The sequence below is a fragment of the Helicoverpa armigera genome, chromosome 5, assembly GCF_030705265.1.
Source record: "Helicoverpa armigera isolate CAAS_96S chromosome 5, ASM3070526v1, whole genome shotgun sequence".
NCBI classification, from domain to species: domain Eukaryota; kingdom Metazoa; phylum Arthropoda; class Insecta; order Lepidoptera; family Noctuidae; genus Helicoverpa; species Helicoverpa armigera.
This window is the reverse complement of record NC_087124.1, coordinates 1,557,284-1,584,670: the sequence shown is the minus strand read 5'-3', so window position 1 is coordinate 1,584,670 and position 27,387 is coordinate 1,557,284. Positions and strand designations below refer to the sequence as shown.

At 36.3% G+C, this 27,387-nt stretch overlaps 2 protein-coding genes across 3 annotated transcripts; both read right to left on the bottom strand.

The window, feature by feature from the left end:
- Positions 1-277: 277 nt before the first annotated feature.
- On the bottom strand, positions 278-10,389 carry LOC110380446 (uncharacterized). 2 transcript variants are annotated; one of them, XM_049841841.2, is made up of 15 exons: positions 10,159-10,389; positions 9,722-9,849; positions 8,885-9,012; positions 8,575-8,692; positions 8,066-8,251; positions 7,138-7,246; positions 5,738-5,896; positions 5,018-5,098; positions 4,495-4,630; positions 3,776-3,888; positions 2,835-2,969; positions 2,058-2,231; positions 1,380-1,541; positions 991-1,080; positions 278-582 (listed from the first exon to the last, which is right to left on the bottom strand). In XM_049841841.2, exons 1-15 carry the CDS (start codon positions 10,252-10,254, stop codon positions 427-429), a joined length of 1,971 nt encoding a protein of 656 aa, XP_049697798.2. In that variant the 5' UTR covers positions 10,255-10,389; the 3' UTR covers positions 278-426. The 2 variants fall into 2 exon arrangements, with proteins under 2 accessions (XP_049697798.2, XP_063890975.1); XM_064034905.1 differs by lacking the exon at positions 5,738-5,896.
- Positions 10,390-11,196: 807 nt separating this feature from the next.
- LOC110380447 (uncharacterized) lies at positions 11,197-22,728 on the bottom strand. The gene is made up of 16 exons (XM_064034916.1): positions 22,614-22,728; positions 21,717-21,937; positions 21,049-21,176; positions 20,471-20,598; positions 17,536-17,653; positions 17,005-17,178; positions 16,470-16,578; positions 15,938-16,123; positions 14,925-15,005; positions 14,501-14,636; positions 13,953-14,065; positions 13,500-13,622; positions 12,731-12,904; positions 12,177-12,338; positions 11,932-12,021; positions 11,197-11,663 (listed from the first exon to the last, which is right to left on the bottom strand). Exons 2-16 carry the CDS (start codon positions 21,840-21,842, stop codon positions 11,499-11,501), a joined length of 2,013 nt encoding a protein of 670 aa, XP_063890986.1. The 5' UTR covers positions 21,843-21,937; positions 22,614-22,728; the 3' UTR covers positions 11,197-11,498.
- Between the last annotated feature and the right edge of the window lie 4,659 nt (positions 22,729-27,387).

The following is a 27,387-nucleotide window of genomic DNA, read 5'->3' as shown; positions in this document are numbered from 1 at the left end:
AACTTCTTCGTTATATTGGTTTAAGCATTTGCATATCGTGGTTTACTAGAATTCAAGAAATTCATTATTCTCTTTACAGTTTTAATAAATTCCTTTAAATACATTATTTTTCACCTCAATATCGGTCTTATAATAGTTTACTTACCAGAATATAGGACATTCCATGAGAATTCCGGATGGCATTGCTGTGTATGCTTCCAATAACAATCTCCATACTCCGTACATACAATAATTATGTAGGATAATCATGAATAACACAAATAAATGAGTAGGCGTTATATATTTTAAAATCCCAAAAACAAAAATACAATGATCTATAAATTAGGTCAAAATTAAGAATTATATAAAACTAGTTACCGTTTTCATGAATAAAATTAAAATCTAAAATATAATTAAGTACGTAAACAATAAAAATTATATGTTCTATTACATATTTTTTTTACTGGGAGCGCTAAAACCGACCGCCTTGCTGACCGTTGACCTTCTTTGCATGTCGTAACGAACATCCACTTTATATACTTTAGACTCCCTTTTAGACATTAGATAGCGGCTCAGTAGTTTCGGTACTTCTGAACTGATGTACTGAAAGGAGAACCAAATAAAGCTTTACTTATCCTACTTCCTACTTATATCATAATCCTACTTTCCTACTTATATTATAAATATGAAAGTTTGTGAGAATGTATGGATGTATGTTTGTTATTCTTTCACGCAAAAACGGCTGAACCGATTTGGTTGAAATTTGGTATGTAGATAAGTGATACCCTGGATTAACACATAGGCAACTTTTTATCTACACACCACGCGGGCGAAGCCGCTGGCGGACGCTAGTATTACAAATATGAAAGAAAATCAGTCACGTTTTCAAAAAGTTTTGGTTGAATCTTGCCATAAGATGTCAGCAATCAAGGAATGTTCAACTGAAGATAGCGAGCGCATAGATTAGAGCGAATTGTTATATTTTTATGACAAAGTCTTAATATTACTTACATATTTAGAACTATATTGCTTTCTGAGTTGCCGTTCAGAAAAATCCCTCGGTCCCCATTTTGGGATAGGGCGGAAAATATACTGCCAAGTCTGAAACATATGTACAGAATGTCAAAATCTAAATTTTTAAAAGCTGTCAATTTTAACAAATGCGATTGGTAGTTCCTGAGATTAATGACTTTGAGTAAACTCTTCAGCTCTTTATATCAAAACTAGCTTCCGCCCGCGGTTTCATCCGCGAGGTACGAATGGTGACAAAAACGATCTTATGTTCTTCTCCTGGGGCTAAGCATCTCTCCTATAATTTTCAATATAATCGGTCCAGCAGTTCACGCTGATGGTATGACCAAGGGAATAAGAATTAGTAAAGAGGATAATATTATACTTGCCATTCTCTGCCTTACAAGGTACTTGTATATTATCCATAATACGCCAAGAAATAATGGCACGGCCATAATGGGCCACGACCAGACGAAGTACGGAATCTTTATTTTTACTTCTGGTTGACTCAGTACATCATATGTAGCATTCATCATGAAGTAATACTTGAACTGTGGATTTGAAAAAAGTAAGTAAACCCTATTGGTATAAATACGAGAGAAACACTATTATTATCAAACAGATGAATCTAGCCGGATTATATGAAAGGCTATGGCTGGAAAGAAGTAACTTCTAAGATACAAGTCGGATGTTGTAGACACCACGGGCGCCGGGTGTCGCGAGATGACTCCCAGTCACGGTAGGCGTGGGTCCGTGGTCGGTGAGCTCGGGTGGCTCATCGTCTCTCCGTTTGTATAGATAACAGGTCCCGTGACGGCGATGCGCGTTGTTCCACGCACTCCTCAAAGAGACGTCAGCAAACCCAGCGGGGCCCAACAGGGCCAAGGCCTGCCGGGGCCGAGGGATTATTCGAAAAAGTTTTACGGCCCTGGTTCATAACCGGCATATGAAGGAACACGATGGATTTTTAGTCAGTAAAAGTATGACACTCCCTCCCCACTGCTAACCCACAGCGGAAAAAAAATCTAATTCATAATGTGAGGGCTAATTTTATTATAGGTACTTACCGCGTAGTATACTGGTACTAATCTTAAGTTCAGAATTCTCAACCTGGTTGGTGGAGTCCCGTAATGAAATGTATAGTCGTCTACAAGTCTTCCTAAAGGGTACAATAGGTACAAGAATACGGATTCCACGACAGTTATTAAAGCTTTACTGGCGATAAAAAAATTTGCTATGTACTGTAAAAAAAAAACAGTGGTATAAAAAATCCGTGTTTTGTAAGGACGTTTAATTAGTGACACCCAGTTGTCATGTCTGAAAGGCAGTCGCTCTATGTTAAATGCTGTTACTCAGCTGCACCGATTTAGACTGGTAGCCGGGTTCAGCATAGCTGGGAAAAGGAGCGCGATACACTCGAGAGTTAAATGCGCCTAGGCCTCTGCACACCTGTATAAAACACTAGCAGTTTTCTGCGGTTTCACCCGCGTCCCGTAGAAATTACTGCTCGTGCCCGAATAAAATACAACTAATATTATTTCGGAATATTCTAGCTTCCAAATGCATCCAAATGGTACCAGTTTCATCATCAGAACATCCGAGGTGGTTTACCAGAGTTCTCTATACATCTCTAGTGATTCTACGTAAATACATAAGTAGTAGGTACTTATGTATTTACGTAGAATGCCTCGAAAGGTATTCTTACACAATGTTCAGTATTCATATCGCTAAAATCCCATAGTTTACAGAGGTTCTTAATTTCTAACTTACTTAATATGATAGTATTTTTGCTTCTTACATCATAATCCAATATATAATTTAGAAAAATTATAATTCTCTCTTACCCATCCGTTGGTAAAAATTACAACCACTACGCCTAAAATAACAAACGGCACTTTAAAAAACCAAATTTTAACTCTATGTTGAAACTTTGGCCATTCATAGATCACGGTTTGTATTAAACAATGATATGTCACTATCTGAAACAAAGGAAAAATGGGCCAAACTATATAATGTTAGACAGTTGATCTGCAAAAACACTGCAAATCTGTTGAATATGTTTATTTTGCCACCGACTTCTAGTCATGTCAAAAGTTTTATTTTGCCCCTTTCAGTGCTTTGTTAAATCGGTTTCAATTTTTAATATATACTAGCTTTCCGCCCGTGGTTTCACCCACGTCCCGAGATAACTGCTTCCCGTAGCCGGATGGTGACAAAAACTATCCTATGTCCTTCCCCTGGCTCTTAACTACCTCCCTGCCAATTTTCTAAAATATAGATAGATGCTTAGATATATTATGGTTTTCAGTTTTTGGGTCCAATACTATAATACTTATAATATGTCGGTACAGTGCGCAGGTAGTCATAACCCATAATTGTAGAAAAACCTTACCAAAACAAAATAAAGGATGCCCAAACACAAGATGCAGATGCCATATATTCACTGACCTCTATAATTACCACACTGGACAGGCTGTTGTCAACGTGCTTTTGTGCCCTTTGATAATCGCCATTTTGGCACTGTTAGACGTAGCGAGTGTTCGTGGTACTAAAATTATTTTACAGTGAACCAATGAACAAACACGTCTCTCACAGCCATTTGAAATTATACGTCAAAATTAGTTCTGTGGACACTCGCTTAGACGATATTGGCGCTTCAAATGGGCACAAAAAAATTGCTGTCAAACGTACGGAACAGCCGGTCCAGTGTGTAAATATAGAGGTCAGTATATAATATTATAAGTGTAATGAAAAAGTTTGTATAAGAATAGTTTTTATTACTTACCATAACTAAGAACTCGTTAACTCCTGTCCAAAACATGAATACTATTGTATAAACGTTGCCGAAATAGAAGTGTGAATAAAATAGAGGCCAGTAGAAGAACCAAGTGCGTTGATCTAAAAACCAGTCACATTATGTATTCATTTATAATATTGCTAGCCGTAAGTAGTACCTACTATATTAGTATAGTTATCGGCACGAATCTTGAGCTCTGACCTTCACCTGCGCAGAAGTATAGTTATCGGCACGAATCTTGAGCTCTGACCTGCATCTGCGCAAAAGTGATTTATTAGCAAAGAACCAATCCCGAGTGACGGCTATGACGCGATGCATTGCGGGACAATCACCGCTTCAGCCCGCCCCGCGCCTCACTTCATACCACAAAAGGGACCCACTTCTGCGCAGATGTAGGTCAGAGCTCAAGATTCGTGCTGATAACTATATAGATTGATTATAAGGAAAAACCGACTAATCTCACACAGTATCTCGGACGTCGTTTTTTTTTGCATTTTGCAATAAAATATTTTCCATTCATCGTAAAACTCGAATATTGGCCAATCTTAAGGTACTTTTACAAAAGAGATTCCAATGGTGTGAGGTACTTCGACAGACATATTTTTTTCTTCTGGTCACTCACTCTATCAAATTGTGTGCGTACATTGCTAAAATGTACTTACTAATTTATAAAATGTAAATTAAAAAATATCAAGAAAAATTCTCACAAAAATCCATCATATGAATAGACGAATGGGCGAAAGACTCGACGTACGTTTTGATCTCAAAAAATACAAGTGATTTGAGAAAATATAACAACGTATTTGAAATAACCATCGTTGCGCAATCCGTTCCAGGATTTATCTGAAAAAGGTAAATAACAACATTGACGTTATTTTGTTAGTAATATATTGTATAGGTAGGTACATATCTCGCCAAACTAACTTTTGAGAATTGGTGTATTTATTTATATAAGATACGCTCCCGCCCCATACTAAAGTCCGCTGCTCACCCGTATTCGGTTTACTGGAAACCAATCCCAACAGAAGTGGGAACAAACGAATAAAACATAGCTATGAAAACTACTTGCTGGGGAGTTTGTTGCGCCACTTCTTCTTCCAAGCAAAAAAAACATAGGAAGTGGTGAAGAGTTCGAAAGTTCGAAAAGTGCTGTTTGGCAGCCTAATTTAAGTAAATAACTTTTGATTTTTTGATTTCGACTTAACAGCAAAGAAACTGCGAGAAATTTACCTCTTGAGTACTTCTTGCAGTCAGAATATGGACAACTGGTGGCGCGCTTATAGATTCGGCGATCAAATCCACATCAGCAGACTAAGAAAACAGTAAGTTTAAAATCTCGTAAATGTTGATAACTCAAATAATCTACTCTGGGAGGACCACTGACGGGTCTAAGGCCCATGCAGACCACGTTTTTTTAAACGTGCCGTCGACTCGCGCTTACCACGTTGCTAATCGCGTATATAATAATAAATAATGTCGGGACATCTTTTTACACACAGTTGGTTAGCACCATGGTAAGTTATTAATTAACTTGTGTTATGGCTGCTAACACAACTGATAAACTACATATGGCTACATATAAATACATATTGTAACACCCAGACCACGGCCAACAAGCATGCTCATCACACAAATGTCGACCGAACCGGGAATCGAACCCGGGACCTCAGGTTCGGCAGTCCGGTATGGTGACCATAGCGCCATCGAGGTCGTCAATAGAAATGACAAACATACACTGACAAACATAAACTGCTCTGTAGAATAAAGAGTTAAAAAAATTTGATCTGAAAAACTTGCAAAACTGACACTAAATACAAGTTATTCGATCGAATGCGTTATTCTGTTTTATTTCTGAGAAAATAAGTAATGTCTAGCGGCACTGGGATGTTAGTCTATATCTTGGTCTTTTAGTAATGATACATTTTTATTATTATGATACATAGTTCTCACCCAATATTCGAAGCTAAAGATACTATATTCGGGTGGTTGGGCTAAAACTGTAGAGTTCGCAGCTGGCTCGTTTTCATGCTTATGAGTCTCAACTGATATTAAGTATAAAAACGCTGTTACATCAATAGCAATTGTTACCCAATGGGATACATTTAGTGCCTGTAAAATATAATAATATACACTACTTTTTTTAAATCTAAAAGTATTTTATCTCTTAGACTTTGAAATGTTCCATTATATAAAGTTTTTCGTCAAAGAAATCGAACATGCAAAATTTCAGCTCATACAAAAAAACCGGCCAATTGCGAGTCGGACTCGCGCACGAAAGGTTCCGTACCATCCAAACTAATATTCTATACTAGCTTCTGCCAGCGGTTTCACCTGCATCCCGTGGGAACCTCTGCACGAACCCGGATAAAAAGTAGCCTATAGCCTTCCTCGATAAATGGGCTATCTAACACCGAAAGAATTGTTCAAATCAGACCAGTAGTTCCTGAGATTAGCGCGTTCAAACAAACAAACAAACTCTTCAGCTTTATAATATTAGTATAGACAAATGTATATTTATCGAAATCGACCAAACATGAGCAAAAAAATCACGTTCGTAGTATGGGGATCCCCAAAAGATTTATTTAATTCTAGTTAACAGTATTTGTTGTTATAGCGGCAACAGAAATACATCATTTGTGAAAATTTCAACTCTCTAACTATCACGGTTCATGAGATACAGTCTGGTGACGGACATACGGATGGACGGACGGACGGACAGAAGAGCTAAAAAATATACCTACCATATTCGATAAGGTACAGATAGCAATCAATAAAACGTAATACATGTATGACGAATTCATAATAATACACCGCGACTTTTAGTCGTCTTACAACGGCAGCCCACTTCATGTATCCAATGACTAGTAAACGTTCACACAAAAAAAAAAAAATATGAGATTTGAATAATCTATATAAATAAAAATGAATTGTTGTTCGTTAGTCTGATTAAAACTCGAGAACGGCTGGGCAGATTGGGCTGATTTTGGTTTTAAAATGTTTGTAGAGGTCCAGGGAAGGTTTGAACGATACGAAGTTCGCGGGATCAGCTAGTTTAAAAATAAAAATAAATTCATTATTATGACGCTTCGTAGATTAAAAACACCCTGTTGTGAGCGCGGCCCGAGCACAGTTTAAATATCTTACGGTGGCGCTGGGAAGGTACCTACTTTCTACCGTTTGATACGTAAACATTATTAAAAGGATGTTTCTTATTTCTAATGTATTAATTATTTTTCTTTGCTATAAAATGAATGAATGTGCCTAGTGGTATTTTATGTCGGATACATTGAGTGGACCACCTTTGTAAGATGACTAAAAAGTCTCGGTGTATAAACGATAAAGTAACATACACGCCACAATGTCCTTTTTTCGGCCCAATTATGAAAATATGTTATTACTGACCAAAGCATCACGAAATAAATTAAGTCTCGAACAAACGAGAAGTGCGTAGTTAAAATCCTGAAATCAGAAAAAAATAAACACTGTAAAAGTTAAGCCTCTAGATTGTAGATTGTACATTCGTATAGATTTCTACTGGTCCGTCTCCTATTAACCTCATATGCAATTTCGTAGCTATTCGATCTGTCATGCGGTAAAGCAACACTTGACGCGGCCAATCCTTCGATGGGTGACCATCTATGTTATAACAAGTTTCCTCGTATTTCGGAAAGCATGTAATTTTTTTTAGTTAACGGCTCTTTTTTACTCATTCGTAAGTACTATACTTTTGCAGTCATTACGGGTAGTCAGAAGCCATCAAGTCTGATACCGGTCTTGCCAAGGGGTATTGGATTGCCCGGGTAACTGGGTTGAGGAGATCAAATAGGCAATCGCTCCTTGTAAAGCACTGATACTCAGCTGCATCCGGTAAGACTGGAAGCCGACCCCAACATAGTTGGAAAAGGCTCGGGAGATGATGACGGCTAGTCAGAAGCCGGAAAGTCTGACAATCATGTTGGGGTAGCGCGGGTAAGTGAGTTAAACGAGGTCAGATAGCCATTCGCTTCATTTGAAGCACTGGTATTAAGCTGCGGTTAGACTAGAAGTAGACCTCGACCAATATATTTGGGAAAAGGCTAGGCAGATGGTATAATATCGTCCTCATTCAGTAACGAAATAAATATTGGACCATCATCTCATCTCCCAAGCCTTTTCCCAACTATGTTGGAGTCGGCTTCCAGTCTAACCAGATTCAGCTGAGTACTAGTGTTTTAAAAGGAGCGATAGTCTATCTGACCTCCACGACTTATCATAATTATTGGACCATACAAGACTTACACATTAGTTCTGTAATATTCTGCCACACTTGAACTAAAATGCGTGCCGTTTGCATCCACATAAATTAATTTAAATTTGTCAAAAATGATGTCACTATTGTTGAATAATATGTCTCCAAAGTATTCAAAATTGTAACAGTGGACTGTTTCGTTCATTCCGACGTCAAAATAAGTAGCGTTTTTACACCTGAAATTTTACAAATAAAATATTATCAAACTATTTCAAGTTAATATTATTTATTGATGTCCTCCTAGCCGACTATCGGCTACACACAGACAGGACAGGAGAGAGATCAGGACCGACATTAACGTGCTCTCCGATTCTCTACGTGAATCAATCACCAACTTCCAGACTCCGGGCTGTTTTGTGAAAGTTTATAAAACCCACGAAGCTAATTCAGCCCGACCCCGGAATCGATCCCAAAACCTCAGTCATAGAAGTCCGAGGCAGTTAAAATATGTGAAGAATATTGTATTAGTAATAACGGAAATATGTTTTGAAGAACAGACCTGTTCCAAGGATTTTTGGATGCCAAACCATCCAACGAGAAATGGAATAGCTGAATAACACTACTGGAATATAAAAGGAGTTCAAAGAATGCTGCTACTACTAATAAGTACTTGAAACCTGAAATTAAAATATTGTTGTAAATTAGGTATTATAATATAAAAGTAAACATATATAATTATTTTTGAGCTTATTACAGAAAATGATTTCTATACGTATGCAATCCGAATGTAAAAAAAACTAAATTTTTGGCCTTATTATTAGTTTAAAGATACAGTATAAATTCATACAAATGGTATTAAAATTACTTACCATGACAAACAGGGACCATTTTAGTTAAAAAAATATGCTCTTCAGGCGCATAGGATGCCATAAAAAAGTGAAGAAAACTATGTGGTAAAGATTTCAAAAATAAATTCAACACGTAGAACCAGATGTAGCTGAAAATAATTAGTGATTTAATACATTTCTTTAATCTAGCAAGGTTTAAAAATTAATAATAATAATAAACTTGTTTATTGATGGCAACTAGGCCCAAAATGTGTTAGTTGAAGAGTTAAAGAAAAAAGCGATTAATATTATTAACGTTCTAACTACACCATTGAAGTACCAAATTGAGTAAAAAATAGAAAATTTTTGCCTTATTTTTTCAGTCCTTTTCCTGATATCAGATCGACTTTATCATGTATTTAGTTTGGTAATCAAAAATAAAACTTTGCTCTCCTGATGACCGTATTCTTCAATTTTACTTTAGAGTTGTAGTTTATTTTTTAAATGATGAGTATTACTTACAATTCATGGGTTTAAAGCATAATTTTTGGTTTGAAAAGAAAAAATCTTTTCTCCATCGCTCGTAGATTTCATCATCATCATCATCATCAGCCTATCGAAGTCCACTGCTGGACATAGGCCTCACCAAGTGCCACTGAGATCGATTTTCGGCTTCTCGCATCCAGCTCCTGCCAGCCGCCTTGCGCAAGTCATCACTCCACCGTTCCTGAGGACGTCCTACACTACGTTTGCCGAGGCGTGGTCTCTACTCTAGAACTCGTTTTCCCCAACGGTTATCGGTTCTTCGGCTAATATTTACTAAATATAAATTCCTTAAATATATGTATGTATTTGCAAAAAAGTAATAAGTGTACTTACTCATTTAAAACCAAATGCGATAATACAACCAATTCGATTTTAATTGGCGATGAAGTGTATGAGCGGTAAAAAGATAGTCTCTCAAACTTTGTACAGTCAATCATAGGCCGATCAGAAGGTTCGGTAGCCTGTAATCATAGAAACAAGATTTAAGTTACACTTCATCATCATCATCTCTCTTCCCAACTATGTTGGAATCGGCTTCCAGCCTAACCGCATGCAGCTGAGTACCAGTGTTTTACAAGGAGCGACTGCCTATCTCGCCTCCTCGACCCAGTTACAAGGGCAATTCAATACCCCTTAGTAACTGGTGTGAGACTACCCATAACGACTAACAAGGAGGTAAAATGACAATTCTAGGAACGTTTGCAGTCCTGTCAAAATGTTCACAGAACAACTGCCTTTTATATTGGAAAACTACATAAAAAAGTACCAACCTTTTGTACTAAATGCAAATTAAATCTTGGGTTTTTCGATATCCGTCTTTCAGTCTCATTTTCTGCAGTTGTCCTGATATCTCTTCGACTCTCCATATCGAAATATATAAATGTACTTGTATAGTTCAAGAAAAACTGAAAATATCTACTACATTTCAAAAACAATCATTATTAAACAATATTATGTAAAAAAATACAATATCTTGAAATCTAGAAATCTGATTTCAAATTGACATTGAAGTCGAGAGTATTTATAGAGTTTGTGGAAGAGTGTCATAATTTATGGTTTATTTGATAAGTTTTCATCATAAACATTCTTCTTCTTGGCAAATCGATAGTAATCAGACTTATATCTTAGGGTGCGTCTACACGGTGCAAGTAACTGGAGCAAGTTAACGTGCGCAAGTGACAAGAACACGCGGGTGGGTATTTTGTTTTGGAACATACGCGAGTCGCTGGATCCGCACGTTTTAAAATGCACGTAACTTGCACATGTGCCTCAACATGTGCAAGCTACTTGACCCGTGGAGATGCACCCTTAGTAGCCCGGTGTTTTGCCACGCACACAACATTGTCGGTGCGGTAAATAAGTCTTTCGCTGTGTATAAACGTTAAAATATTAGGCAATGAAAGGGACATACTAAAATCAAGTCATGTAACATAGCACAATTTCCTTCAGCCGAGTTATAATTATTACGTATCGAGAATATATCAACCAAGTTCATAAACAAGCAAGTAGTGATACCTTCTTCTACCTTTCCACGACAAGAAAGATTCTTGCGAAGGATAATGGTAATATTGTGAAATGTATGTGAGCTTGATCATCTGTGCTTCTATTCGAATATAACGCAGGAAACATTTTTGTTTGTACCCCAAAACATGCCAAAACTACTGAACCGATTTGAAAATTATTTCGCTGTAAGAAAGCTATATATAATGCCCGAGTTGTATAAGCCATATTTTGTTCGGGGTGCTGCTGAAGTCACGACAAAACAGCTAGTTGGAAAAGAAAAGAAAACATGATCTTAAAGTAATTTATTGAGAAACTTAAAATACAATTAAACAATTCATTATATAAATAGGTAGTTAAATATTTCTGAATTTGCAAGAAAAAAGCAGCAAAGCTTTTTTACTCTATTTTTCCCAAACTGTATTGACACAAATGCTACGTGAACACCTCTAGCAGTGTAAACTGGAACCTGTGTAAAAACGGTTCGGAAAATTAACCAAAAAATAACTATTTTGGTAACAGTATCGAAATTGTCTTACATAGTTTTAAATTATTTACACAGAAGGCGTCCTTCATAATATTACCGCTATTTATCATCACTAAAATAATATTATTGCATTTTAGATTTGGCATCTTTGTAGGCTCCAAATCCAACCGCCTTGCTGACTGTCGATCTCCTCTGTACGTCATAACGGACATCCACTTTGAACACCTTGGTTTCTCTCTTTGACAGAAGATAACGGCTCAACAGTCTTGGTACTTCAGAACCTATGTACTGTAATATTGAAAATATAGTATTAGAATTTTTTGTGGCCCACATTCAGAATACAGTGATGAGCTGATAATAATGATGGAACTATCAAAATGATTCACTATTTGTGTACTATCTAGTATCAAAATTATTTTAACCAAGCTTGATACAATACAGCCATAAATAAAAACCCAGATGGAAGTTCATCTGACTTATACAAAATCAAGTAGATAAATGGATACAATCATGTTATCATGAATAAAAAAAATATTTTGATAAAGTAACTACTAACATATCGTGAATCAAATTGCTTTCTTAGTTGTCTCACTGAAAAGTCACGTGGCCCCCATTTTGGGATAGGGCGGAATATGTAGTTCCAAGTCTGAAAATGACACAGATTATTGAATTTCAAAAATACGCCTTCCCCACTAAGTATGTACCTCAACAAAAGGATTTGATTCGATTGTTGCCGCAACTTTTCTTTTCGCATGTCAGAGGTCTAAGTACTGGTACATAATATTGGAAGGAAATTTTTACCGTTCTATGTATAACAAGATATTTGTATATCATGTAGAATACTCCCAATATAATGGGTAGGACCATGAGGAACCAGGACCAGACATAGTGGCTGTTCAACTGGCCCACTGGTGCCGCTGACATCGCCTTCCACATTGAGCTGAACATTAGGTATAGTTTTAGCTAAAAAACAGAACGATAAATATTAAAACAAAGGTTTTTGACCAACTATTATAATATAGCTCATGTGGAAAAAGATAAGTAATTGATTGTAGCGAGAGACCATCTGTACTGTCATGTGTTCCTCCTGTTTGAGAGACGTTAAGTTTTAGGTCCCAGCTGCGATTTTTACAATCTCATATTTTCTTTGATAAGTAGTTGTTAGTAGTCATCAGAAGCCAGAAGAATGAGAACCAATCCTATCAAGGTTTATCGGCTCTATACGGGTAATCTTTAAGGGTTGCGCGGAAGCCTAAGTACAAGATATCAGAAGGGCAAATACGCTGCATCTAACCAACCTATCTCAATATACTTCGAAAAGGGCTAAGCAGATTACGTTAATCAAGTAGACTTACCGCATAATACACAGGGACCAGTTTAATGCTTAAAATTCTCAATCGTGTAGGAGGGGCTCCGTAATGGAACGTAAAATCGTCAACAAGTCTGGATATCGGGTACACTAGGTAAAGGAACAGAACTTCTGCCAAAGATACTATGCCTTTGCCGTACACCCATAAAATTGCGCGAGTCTGCAAAAAAATTGGTATGGTCAAGTAAAGATTATATGCATACCTACTTTTACGATACAAATTATGAAATTGAAAAGTTATTTAAGATGACTGATGATGAACTTCTAGCCATTTGTAGGTCTAGCGGTTCTATATAGTCTAACTAGCTTCTGCCAGCGGTTTCACCCGCATCCCGTGGGAACAACTTCCCGTACCGAGATAAAAAGTAGTCTACAGCCTTCTTCGATAAATAGGCTATCTAACACTGAAAGAAATCAAATCGGACCAGTAGTTCCTGAGATTAGCGCGTTCAAACAAACAAACTCTTCAGCTTTATAATATTAGTATAGGTTGTAGGTCTGTTCTCATATAAGCCAAGAGATCTGCCATCTGCGCAGAGCATACTTAACAGTGAAAAAGCATTTGCGCAGACACAGGTGCACTTCCTATTCCTTCAATCTCATATAACGATGGGTCGGAAATCTAACACAACTGGAGAGGGACCAGGCACAAAACCGACATTAAATTTCTCTCTGATGCACTATGATAGATTCAAGTATGCTCGAAACTTTGATTGAAAAATATGTTAACTTTTCAAGAAAAGAGTAATAATTACATCGATAGAAATAGTGCAGTACAAAACAAGTCCCAATATATATGACACGGTTGCTATCATCCACTTTTTTACTCGTGGCCACTCGTAATTAATCGTTTCCATAACACACAAGTTTGTTACACCCTGTAATACAACAATGACATTGAAATTATTATTTTTTCTAAAGCTTCTCTGCGAATTTAGACATAAAAATAGTGATCAAGTAACAATAATTCCTGGAAAGTCAAATAAATATTTGCTATCAAATGTCTATTTTGGCGGGACTAAAATTTAATACTGAATTTTGAAGCTGGACTCAATGGTATCCAAAAAGAAAGAAAAAGTGCCGAATCATGTTGATAACGGACAATAGTTACATTAACTATTTTACATGATTATTTTCATTCACTTTAACTTCCAAAAAGCAATAAAAACGGAACATAAGTCTAATATTTTACAAAATACTCTACTCACAATCATAAACATTTCTGTGAACATGTTAAAGTTCATGTAAAATACGCTAAATATATCACCGAGAATAAAATCTGTCCACAACATGGGCCAATAGTAGAACCAAGAATGTTCATCTGAAAACAAAAAAAAATGCTTATTTATTTATTTTTGTCTTCTAGTACTGGAAATACAAAGAATTCGGACCCGTCGATCTAGTATTTCTAAGGTCTAAATCTGAAAGTATTCGTCCACCAGCAAGGTGGACAGACGACCTTATAAAGGTCGCCGGAAGTCGCTGGATGCAGGTCGCCTCCAACAGGTATCTGTGGAGATCTAAGGGGGAGGCCTATGTTCAGCAGTGGACGTCCTATGGCTCAGACGATGATGATGATGAAATGTGGAAGATGTCAAACCACTATGTCTGCTAAACTCTCCAAAACTACTACACAAAAGTCTCCAGAAGAAACATAGGTGGGTTCTTTTAAGGTACTGACGAGCAAGAAGGATTCATGGTTTCCAGCCAACCAAAAAAGTAGCTTATCTGCTAATGAATAAGTTGCAAAACTCACTAAAGCCAGAAAAGGGCATCGTAGTATGAACCAATTCCTCGCAATGTTGCTTAACCCTGGATACCAGTAAGGCTCTGAATATATAAGTTAACGCGTTGGATATCATCATCACGGAACTGTCAGCTGCTGGGTCAATCTGCAAACAACATACATACCTAAGAATTCGTATACTAGTCTTTCTGCCGTTTCACTCACGTCAATCATAATTGTAGTCGTCATCTTGAATGATGAATACAATGTTCTGATTAACTTTTTTATTAACTTGAAAGATAATGAGGTTAGGACAAGAAAAACATTGCTGGTAAATGTAAAATTGCCTTGAATAATTTAGGCATACTCCCATAAATTGTTTATACACATATTACGCGTCTCTGCCTATCCAAATTCACTGATATGTAGGATAAGCTGGTTAGCAATAAATTACCTCTTGAGAACTTCTTGATACTAGAATATGGATAACCGAAGGTGCCGTCATTGATTCCGCAAGCATTTCTAGATCACCCGCCTGTCAAAAAATTTAAGTTTTTTTTTCAAGCAAAGTATTCATTTAAAGAATAGGCCTGCATCACTGTGAAAGTATAGTCAGCAACAACAGTCGAATAAATTCAATGAAAATTACAAAGTACTACTTTACATGTTGTATTTTCCTTGTTCCATGTACATATGTGGGATAAACGAAATGACTAAAATGTTTGTAACGTTTTACCTAAAACGAACCAATATAACTACATAATAATATAGCTGATGTACTAAAGGCCGGTTTACACTTTGCGAAGTGTGAAGTGATAAGTGTTAACCGTTAACTTTACGCGATAAGTCTCAAGTGTTAAGTAGTCTTTTCCATCTCCGTTTACACAGTGTTTAGGAAGAAGCTCATAGTGGTACTGTCCGTTGTGCATAGTGTCTCTAGAAATGGAAGATGAACAAATAATTAAGGAGATTGTATCTGTTGTGGTATCTGATATAGAAAATGAACTCAATTTTGAAATCGGGAATTCCCATCGCTTCACTCAGTTTCAATAGGGCCGCATCTCTCAACTGTTTGTTTTTAAATTCTGCGCACTTTACATTGTATAGGCATTCAAACTTTATGTATTCTTGTACGAATTTTAAAGTATGTTGTTCCGTCCACTTCATTTTCGCTTTGAACTTGACACTGCGCACTTAACACACACGTATTTACACACTGATTAGTACAGGCAAATTGCGAGAGAGACTAGTAGAAAAGTTGAGAGGGGGTAGTCACTTAACAACAAAAATAGACCTTGATTCTATTCACTCGCACTAATCAATAAGTACTAATCGCACGTATCACTTAACACTAATCACTTTACGCTTCCGTTCACACCTTGATTACTAAACACCTGCACTAATCACCTGCAGTGTTAACTTAACAAAGTGTAAACCGGGCATTAGTGACAATATAAGTGTACTTACCCAAAGTGACTGTTCTGCCTCCACAGATAGTCTGGTCACACCATATTTTATCTCTGCACCTGGCTTGTCATACGGGATAGGAGGGTTTATCTCAGAATGGTATCCAGTGGCATAATGCATATACAATAAATATACAAACAATACTATGTCCACATAGTTGACGCCCCATTGACAGTAGTGCAAGATCTGAAAATGTAATGTTATTATTTGAATATATAAAAGCCCCTTTCCCGCGGTTTCAGTAGTGTCTCGTGGGACTACTGCCCTTACTGGGATAGAAATATAACCTATGTTACTCGGGAAAAATGTGGCTGTTTAAAAGTGTAAGAATTTTTCAAATCGGTTTAGTAGTTTCAGAGCTCAAACACACAAAGAAAAAAATGTTTCCTCTTTATTATATTAGTTTAAATCACTGACGAATAATGCACCATTTTTATACAAAGATGTATTTGAAATTATTCGAATCTAAGATTTTTTTCGCTACTTAACATATCGCTACAAATTATTATCTTTTAGCTTTAAGTAAGGATACCTTCCAATAAGAGGCCTTCCAAGCAAGCAGAGGCAACAAATGCACGGCAAGCCACGACAATACAAAAATTGAAATATTCCATGTCGACGTAATATAAGTCACTAAATCTCTGAAAGAAAAGGTGATTTTAAATTTAGTTTAATCTTTTAAAGTAATATAAATCTTTTCTCACGGATTCCGCTGAGTACCAGTGTTTAACTGACCGCCTGTCTGTCCTTCTCAAAACAGTTACCCGGGAAAACTGATACCTTTGATAAGACTTGATGTCTGACTGGCTTCTGATAATTCATAGCAAGAATAGCGGCTACAATCGGAAATTGAAAATTCAAAGTCAAAATCGTTAAAAGTTTACCACTTTTCAAAATTCCAAAAATGACAGAAACCTAAAACGCGCCCTTCACCACTTCCCAGTGTTATGTAGAAGCGGGAAAGAATAAACTTCCCAGCAAGAATAAATACAGCTGTCTATTACAATTTACTTATTAATATACTTTACGAAGTATACAATTCAAAATATTGGTCTGTCATTGCTTACCTGTAATACTCCAGTTGCGATACTTGGAAATATTCGCCAGTATCTTGATGAACGTAAAACATCTCGTACTGATAATGAGTCTTATTTATGAAGAGTGTGGAAAATTCTTTCAACTCATAGCAATGAACTGTGAGATTGTACATTGGATCGAAGTACACTCTGCCTTTCTGACACCTGTAATTAAAAAGAACATTTCAACTAGTTCAATAAAAAAATATGCATTTTGTTAGGGTGCGTCTACACGGTGCATGTAGCTGGAGCAAGTAAACATGCGCAAGTGACAAGAGCACGCGGGTGGGTATTTTGGTTTGGTACATGAGCGAGTCGCTGGACCCGCACGTTTTTAAAATACATGTAACCCGCGCATGTGCCTCAATATGCGCCAGCTACTTGCACCGTGTAGATGCACCCTTAATTTTGTCATACAGTTCTAGGATACCAAACGTAGGCACTCAGTAAGAAAAAGCCACACAACGAAATAGTATACTTTTTAATGTACAAAGAAATGTGTTTTAACTTCAGAAGTATTACCTATTCCAAGGGTTCTTCGCTACTAAACCATAGAAGGTGTAAAAACCCATTACGACTGTCAAATCTGTTAAAAATAGAACCTCCAGAAATCCAACTATGGCGAATAAGAATTTCATTCCTGAAAAAAATATTCGGTAATAAACTCTTTTGCAAAAAAAGCGGGCACCTATGCGAAATCTTAGTTTTAAGGACTTTACGTGTATTTCAAAGGGTTTTAATGAATTTATTATGTTTCTAGCATGAAAAGAGTTAGCCGAGGATGCGTGAGAGTGTATTCTAAATTTGAATTTTGTACAATTGCTAAGAAATTGGTTAAACCTTGTTATGGACTAATTGCTAGCAGAAAGTTCGTCGGTGTTTTGAAAAGTTTTTGAAGTGATTTTCAGAAAAATGATAATGCAGTTTTAATGAATGATTAATGTACTTTTTTGTTAGATCAAAACATTTTTGAAAATCTATGCGTATTTGATAAAATTTTCACCTGCTCTAAATGGGCTGTACTGATGGTTGATGGCAATGTTAAGAGTTTCGGTATTTTAGTGTAAAGCGTTCTATTGTTTAGATATTGTACCCACGTGTTTTAAAATATCGCTTTTTCATAAATAAACACTATTTATAAGAGTATCAGTACTTTGAGCTGCGACAAAACCAATTGAAAGTAAGCAGTGCCGATCACAACTCGTCTCCTATAAGACTTTGACATTTTTGAAAGTCTTGAAATTCTACAAAATACAGAAAATAGCGCATAGGCTGTGAGCACGAGGTCTTAAGGCCTCATAATCACTAATTTTCAAACAACCTCGTCTCTTGGGAAACTCCGTAGAACTCTGAAGATCTATGAGTCTGAGCGTTCAAATAGCGTGTTTTTATCCCACTGACATTTGATTAAATAAACTTGCCTACAATGAGATTTTCTGGCATCTACAGCACTTTCCTGCTTAAATCATAACAATAATTGGCTATCTACTCATTTCTTAAGAACCATACGTTTGGCCAATAATTTTGAATTCTTGACTCCCTTTCAGCTAAATCGTCGTTTAGTAACCCGATACCTATGGAGTTATCGAGAGCTTCAACGCGGCAATAATTTGACTTTTTAGATAGCTTTAACCCTCCTCATAATTTTTCATGTGGTTAATTTTAACATTTATCACAAAATTTGGTATTTTTAAATGACAAAGTCCGATAGGAGACGAGTTGTGATCGGCACTGCTTACTTTGAATAGGTTTTGTCGCAGCCAAAGGTACTGATACTCTTCTAAATAGTGTTTATCTATGAAAAAGCGATATTTTAAAACACTTGGGTACAATATCTAAACAATAGAACGCTTTACACTAAAACACCGAAACTCTTAACATTGCCATCAATCATCAGTATAACCCATTTAGAGCAGGTGAAAATTTTATCGAATACGCACAGTTTTTCAAAAATGTTTTGATCCAAAAAAAAGTACATTAATCATTAATTAAAACTGCATTATCATTTTCCTGAAAATCACTTCAAAAACTTTTCAAAACACCGACGAACTTTCTGCTAGCAATTAGTCCATAACAAGGTTTAACCAATTTCTTAGCAATTGTACAAAATTCAAAGGACAATGGGCGATTCCGGTCCAAATGTCCACCACGAACGAGACCTATATGGCTAGATAGCTCGTTAAATGTAGAACATTTTTTGTTATGAAAGTAAAAAAAAATATAATGCCAGAAAAAAGTTATAGCAAAATCAAATTCAACATTTTACAGATTTTTTCAGTTTCATTTTTTCAATTACTTTTCGTGATGTTCGATTTTCGTACTTTCTGTAACTTCTGACAAAATAGAATTGTTCATTATTAGAGAGAAGACACCACCAGTTACCGCTGGAACCAGGAACCGCTGAGTATATTCAAGCACTCCTGGCGCCTCAATTGGTTAGCGATTCGTACATCCATCGGGCAAAAATATGGGCTGTTTATATGCAAATGTGTCTTACTCATCTTAGTTTTAGATAAAGTGCGGAAATGGAAGTGGAATAAAATAAATAAATATAATGATAACATACAAAAACTACCGAAAATTAAGAATACATTTTTGCCTATAACTTTTTTTTGGCATTGTTTTTTTTTTACTTTCTTAGTAAAAGTTACTCTAAATTAAGTGGACTATTTAATTATATAGGTCTCGTTCGTGGTGGACATTTGGACCAGACTTCATACATTCTTGCCCAATCTCCTTTAGAATACACTCTCAAGCATGCTTGGCAAACTCTTTTGATGCTAGAAACATACTACAATCATGAAACCCCTTTGAAATACACGTAAAGTCCTTAAAACCAAGATTTCGCATAGGTGCCCGTTTTTTTTGCAAAAGAGTGTAGAAATGTAAGGCTGAGAAAAATTATGATATGAAGTAGAAGTGGTATATGTCCTTCATAACCTACATAAGTGAGTATATAATAAAGTACATAAGGGAGCATATAAGAGAGTATACATATAATAAAGTACATAAGAGAGCATATAATAAAGTACATAAGGGAGCATATAATAAAGTATATAAGAGAGTATATAATAAAGTACACAAGGGAGCATATAAGAGAGTATACATATAATAAAGTACATAAGGGAGCATATACTAAAGTACATAAGAGAGTATATAATAAAGTACATAAGAGAGCATACAATAAAGTACATAATTATTTGTTATAATTACAGTTTGTGGGCTTCGAATCCGACCCATACACAGATTCTACAGTGGCTTCTATTGAAACTACTGATGTAAGTAATCATATCATCCGCCTAGCCTGTTTAAGTCCGATTTGAAAATTTATTTCAGTGTTAGGTAGCGCAATTATCGAGGAAGGCTACCAAGTTATCCGAGTTTGTGCAGAGGTTCCCACGGGATGCGTGTGAAACCGCTGGCAGAAGCTAGTTAAGTATAAAAACACAGCACATACCAAAACAGATAGGCACCATCTTAACAATAAACAGGTGTTCTTCGGGCGCGTACGCAGCGAGGAAGAAGTGAACAAAGTAATGAGGCAAGCTCTTGAAGAACACGTTGAAAGAATAGAACCAGAGGAAACTGAAAATCACAAATAATTAATAATAAATGTCGGGACAACTTTTTCATATGCGGTTGGTTAGCCCCATGGTAAGTTATTAATTAACTTGTTTTATGGGTGCTAACACAACTGATAAACTACATTTACCTATATGTTTACATATTAAACACCCAGAACATGGTCAACAACCATGACCACAACATACAAATAAAAGATTCTTATTCATGCTCATCACATAAATGTCGACCGTACCGGGAATCGAACCCGAAACTTCAGGTTCGTCAGTCAATCGCTATACTTAGTTATAATTTACTCTTTTCTTCTCCGGGATTTTCCTAAACAGCTTATTGTTTGGTGACCATTGCTCCATCGACCAAAGAAACGATAGATAGAAGAGTATGGAAGCAGAAAACATGCTGCGTTACCTAAAATAAAATTGAGATAAAGGCAGGAGGATGATGAAACATTACCTGTTTATGTTGCTATGTTGTGTCGCAACAATCTCGCATTTCGATTGCGATGAAGTTACTGCCCTGAAGTACGATAACCTTTGACATTTCGTCGAATTTATCAGAGGACGCTCAGATGGCAGCTCTTTCTGTAATCATAACAAAATGTCGTCATACTAAAATAATCTTTAGAATGTCTGCATAAGGTCTAAATTTTAGATTCATTGGTCTTCCTATGGTCTTGTAAAATTCTGCGTGGTTTAAGTACCTATATAGGTATTTACTGTGTCGCCTCAACGTGTTTGAAAGAAACATCAGATTGTTCTGAAGAAATTAAAGCTATTGACTGAATCGAATACATACTATTATAGGATACGTAGAGTAGATACTAGGATAAATAGCCTTTATATAAATGGGCTATTTAACAATGTCAAAATTTTTGATATCGGACCAGTAGTTACTGAAATAAGCGCGTCCAATCAAACCAACCAACGCTTTAGCTTTTTAACACGCTTATATTAGCTTCACTTGTAACTATGTATGTAAGAAAATCTTGGAACCTTAATTTGACCCACTTCCCAGTCTTCGATTAGGATGAAATTTTGCACACGCTCTGAATTCTGATGACAATACATGACTAGCGTGTTTTTTAGTTTAAGATTATTCATTAATTTAGTAAAGATACAAACCCTTTGAACCAAGTTCAAATGAAATTTAGGATCTTCGTATTTGACTCCAGTTCCCAGAGACAAGAGGCTCTCCGTATCAAAGTCCATAGTAGTAGCCTCAAGCGGCTTCCCACGTAAGTTATCCATTTTTATGTATCAATTATTAACAATTATTAATATATGTTATTAATTACTTGATACTAGTTTACGCTGTGTACAGCACAGCGTAAAGACCTAGGATTCTGAAAAGAAAAAACTCATCCTAACTAATATTATAGGACTAATATTATAAATGTGAAAGTAAATCTGTCTGTCTGTCTGTCTGTCTTTCTGTCTGTCTGTCTGTCTTTTCTTCACGCCTAAACTACTGAACCGATTTGTGTGAAATTTGGTACAGACATAGTTTAGAACTTGAGAAAGGACATAGGATAGCTTTTATTACCAAAAAAAAATAAAAAACGAAATTTATTCCGGACATAATAGCGCCATCTATTGGTCAAACCAAAAATCTGCCGGAAGTCACTATTTCACGCGAACGAAGTTGCGGACAAAAGCTAGTAGTAAATAATGTAACGACTGACACGGACTATTGGTACTACGGATTTTAGTGCATGCTGTAAAAATATATTGTGGTATTTAAAGATCATGAAGAAATAAATATATTTATACTTCATAACAATATATTTCGTACTTAAACATACAGGCCACAGAGAAAAAGCGGTTCCGCCTTTAAGTATGATATTATTTACAAAGTATTAACATGTTAGCCCAAATAGCAAATGTTTGCACAACAATGAATAGGCTACGCTGATTTCATATCGCTATATCAGCCTATTGCTGTCTAAAGATGAGCTTAGGCCTCTCATAATGACCGCTAAAGTTAAAATTAAAGAGATAGGCTGAAGTTTTAATACTTACCTCTTTCAGGTATCTCCACGCATTAAAATAATGTAATACTAGTAATATAACAACGTCTCAATGTATTATCACTATATTGCGCAAACAGCAACAACACCAAGACAGCAAGCAATCATTGAATTATAGAACTCATAGTGACATTTGTCAAACCGAGAAAAAGTAATTCATGAAACCAGAAAGTAATTTTGAAAGAGTATCATTTAATTACCACCAAGGTTTGTAATGAATGATATGACTAAAAACATAAGAAAAACTGCTGAATGGATTTTGATGAAGTTTGTATATCAAAATAATACATATGCTGCTTTTTCCATTACTTTTATTGTCCGGTAATTCCCTAAGGGTGCAGGCAAAATCGTGGGGGCTAGGTATAGTAAGTGGAAAAAAAAACAGTTTGCTGATGTGAATGACCACAGCGGCTAGGGAAATGATAAAATTGTCGATTCCGTTAGTGAAAATAAGCAATTAATGCGTCATGAAATTGTAGTCTGAGGGTATTTTTGTATCGCGATTTGAGGTTTAAATATTGAAATTAGATTGGGTTTAAATATCAAAATTATGTTGCTGTTTTGCTAGGAATATCATGCTAATCAATAGAGAGGTTGAAATTAATTTGTTTTTACGGGTTTACTGCTTCATTTAGAGTATGCTTTGTGACTTATTCTCTGAACTCACCTGATTGGAAGGAAATCCGTTTCACCAAAACTCTATAACTTCAAAATAACTTTAAATTGAGGGTAAGCTAGGCCGAAAAACTATTGCAACGAAAGTCTGGTCTATTGAACATCTATTGGCTTGACATACCAATAAGTCTAATACCTATTGATTAAAATATTAATTAAATTCATATTACTATTTAATTATATCAACAAAATCATAGTTTCCTTTTCCTTGGAACTGCAGTCTGTCATAAAACTGACATTGTAAATTAAATTGTAACGTGAGACCGTGAGACACCATTTTATGGGACCTCAAATAGGTCACACATAAATGGCCAATGTTCTTCGGAAAATTAGTGCTACACTATGTAGCACGTATTTGAGATTCGCATTCAGAGGTAACTTCTTCTCGCACCCGAAGAAAAACTGGACTATGTTCTTTTTACAGGATCTAGACTTAATGCGTACCTAAATAAGTTCAGAGGTTTTGGCGTGACGACGTAAGTAAATAGTTATGGTTGATTTAAAAATGAAGATTTGATTTTTATATAAAAAACAATTCTTCCCCATTCAAAGGAACCTAAGATTATGTTTGAAATAGCATTCCTTATATAATCCCCGTAGTGAGCACGTAACTCTTGAGATACATACACAAAGTTCTTTCCTGTGAATATATAAGAAAGTTTCAAACCTCAAAGGAGCAAAAATGTCCACAGTCTTAAATACCGCGAAGAACAATAACTTCAAAAGCTCCTTCAGAATGCAATTTCACTACATCCCCCAAAGAATGTCGCTGATATCTCACAGTGTTTTACAATTTATACTGATATATGGAAAAATAGAGGTTTGTCTGGTTGTTAGTCCGTTTATGACTCTGAGTCTAAAATCCAAAACATATCTTCGAGATTTAACTTACTCCCACCAGTTGTTTCAACCGTATTCCTTGGGTACTATTACGCATATCCGGGTAAAAAGAAGGCTATCTAACACTGAAATAATTTTTCAAATAGCTTTTGTACTTGTTGAGATTAGCGCAATTAAACAAACTAACTCTTTAACTTTACAATATGAGTATACATTTAGCTAAGTGTTTTATGAAATGTTAAAGAAATCATTACGTTATATGATTAATACGAGATAAGTTGAATAAAGGCAACAGGAACAGTTTGGACTAATGCGTCGAGGAACGAAGGAGAAACCACGAGACACAGCTAGCAATCTTACAACCAAAACTGGGGTTGAAGATCGTAAAACGAATTTATGCGACGAAACCATTTTACATTTAAAACTTCGAGGCGCGAGTAAAAAGGGGATCGCATAACGTTTATCCTTTACAAAAGTTTAATTAAGAATAATTTTGTGGTAATTCCGAGGACATTTGTAACTGTTTCGCTAATTTCTTCCCGGTTGTAATGATGTTAATTTTTTTTGTTTCTTTTTTTATGTGCTTGGTCTATGTTTTTGTTATGGGACCCTTTTTAGGAAGATCATAGATTGTTACTCGTTTAAAGACTAGTGAATTAATATGCTTATGTTGTATTAAGGTATCAAATAAATATGATATAGTTGCACATGGTTGCGCAGTTAACATAAATGTAAGCCTCTTTTAAAACCCAGAAAGCACCAAAACAAAGCTCGAGAAAACTACTCCATTAAAATTAACAAAATTTTAAGGCGCAGTTCCGATGCCTGTATTTGCGGAACAAACAGCGAGGCCACAAACTTCGTGAGCTGGAGGTACACAAAAAAACAAAAAACAAGCACTAACATCCTCGGTAACTCACAGCCGTAGGACCTGAAAAATTCAAACGTAGGAAAAACCAAGAAGCCATTTTCGTCTTCGCCCCACCATCTTCCGTACAACTTACACTCACTTGCAAAAGTATTGCCCCAGGCGCAATTTCAGCAATTTTGGCGCACTATGTTTACACAACGCTGATATTAGTTCTGGGCCGAGATACGAGCCGGCAAGCTTATTTATTTAGGCTTATGCAGCAACGCTACAGTTGCAAAAATGAAATTTCGCCTGAAATTGAACACAAAATATTTATATGTAGGTCGCTATGATTTTATTAGGTTTTTGCTGTTTTAGGTTAATCGATAGAATATTTTATTCATATTACAGAAGCCTAGAATTTGTTGAATATTGAACTATTTATATTGCCTACTCCGAATATGAATTTTTCAGATTATATTTTGTTGCCGACTCCGTGTTTAAACAGCAAAATAGATGTTAACAAACACGTTTTTACAACGCTAACAGCAAATAAAACCAAAATCCCTCATTCCTACATAATCTACCATTTACTCAATGTTACTTCTTCCAATATAAAGAAAACGTCATCAAATATTCACTGACTACATTTCCCCGTCCCGCAGTGTACTGGAAGCAAAGAAATATACTCTCATTTGTGTAATGCGGTTGCAAGACTTGCAGGTAGCTATTTACATTGCCGGCCGAACGACTAGCATTGTAATTTACTTAAACTAATATACTTTTAGGGTGCATCTACACGGTGGGACCTCGTTGGTCTAGCTGTCGCAAGCGCGGCTGTTGAGCACGAGGTCTCGGGTTCGATTTCCGGGTGGATCGGTCGCTTTGTGGGTTTTAGAAACATTCTCGAAGCAGCCCGGAGCCTGAAAGTTGGTGATTGAAACACCCGTGCATCGGAGAGCATGTAGAAGAAAGAAGAAAGAAGAAGAAAGAAAAACCATTTATTTTACACACAAATGACGCAGAAAACGAAACACACACAAATACAAACAAATAAATCTAGGGACAAAACTAACAGTAAAACAAAAATAAAAGCGCTGCAGCTGCGTCACTTATGCGTGAAAAAGGGGCAGCGCCTGATCTCTTTTCGGTCGTGTCGGATTACTGTCCCATCGGGCTATGAGAGTGAAGGAATAGTGAGTGCACCTGTGTCTGCGCAAATGCACTATATCATGTCCTTTAGCCAGCTAATCTCCTTACATGAGAAAAGCCACCGTAGCCGATAATAGGCTAGGAGGACATCACACAGTGGAAGTAGCTTGAGCATGTTGAGGTACATGCGTAGGTTACATGCATTTAAAAGACGTGCGGATCTAGCGACTTGTACATGTACCAAAGCAAAATACCCACCCGCGTGCTCTGCTGCGTGCGCGCGGGTCACTTGCGCATGTTAACTTGCTCCAGCTACAAGCACCGTGTAAACGCACCCTCACTTTGTTTTCTAACATTACATGGAACTTACTTGGCTTAGTATGTTTTATACGTAGGAACATTAAACGGTATGTGAGAAAGAAAGAAAATTGTTAGTAGTAATGAATTCAGGGATTTTATCTTGAATGCAAAACAGTTAATGGAATTCATGTGAAGTTGTATCTTTGTTTTATCAGTAATAGTACTCGTACACTGCAAACTTTTAGTTGACCGATAGTTTGTTTGGGCTCATAAATAAGTATGAAGATAAATGGTAGTATGCACATTACCAAGATCAGGTAACAGACCAAACAAACAAAAAACTTTGATTGGAATCAAGAATTTCTTAAAAAAGGATTTTCAACTATCGGTCGACTGTTTAGTCTTCAGTGTGCGGGTATCGCTATTGGAACTCATGTACACTTGTATCTTTGTTTTACCAGTTTGTATATGGAATAATATGAGAAAGAAAAAAATAGCAAATGAAAAAGATCTGTGTTTTGAATACTTAGAAGCAAATCGAATTATTTTCTTGGATAAATGGTAATATTGGCGATGATTTGCAAAGGAAACTGAAACTTTAGACTGTTTCTACCGGAGACCGTAAAATCTCTGTGATATTACTTTAGCAGTGAAAGTGAATTTAGCATTGACATATAAAGTAATACTTGCTGAATCACAGAAACACACGTCATCTGTCTAGCCTTTTCCTCAGTATTTTGGTTTCCAGTCTAACCGGATGCAGCTGTGTACGAGTGTCTTCAAGAAGTGACGGCCTAACTGACCTCCTCAACCCAGATACCCGTGCAACACAATACCAATTTGTTATATTGGTAGTCAGTCTTGCTGGCTTCTGACTTCGCGTAACGACTGCCAAAGATGTTTAAATGACCGCCAGGACCACAGAAACATAATACACTTTATAATAGAA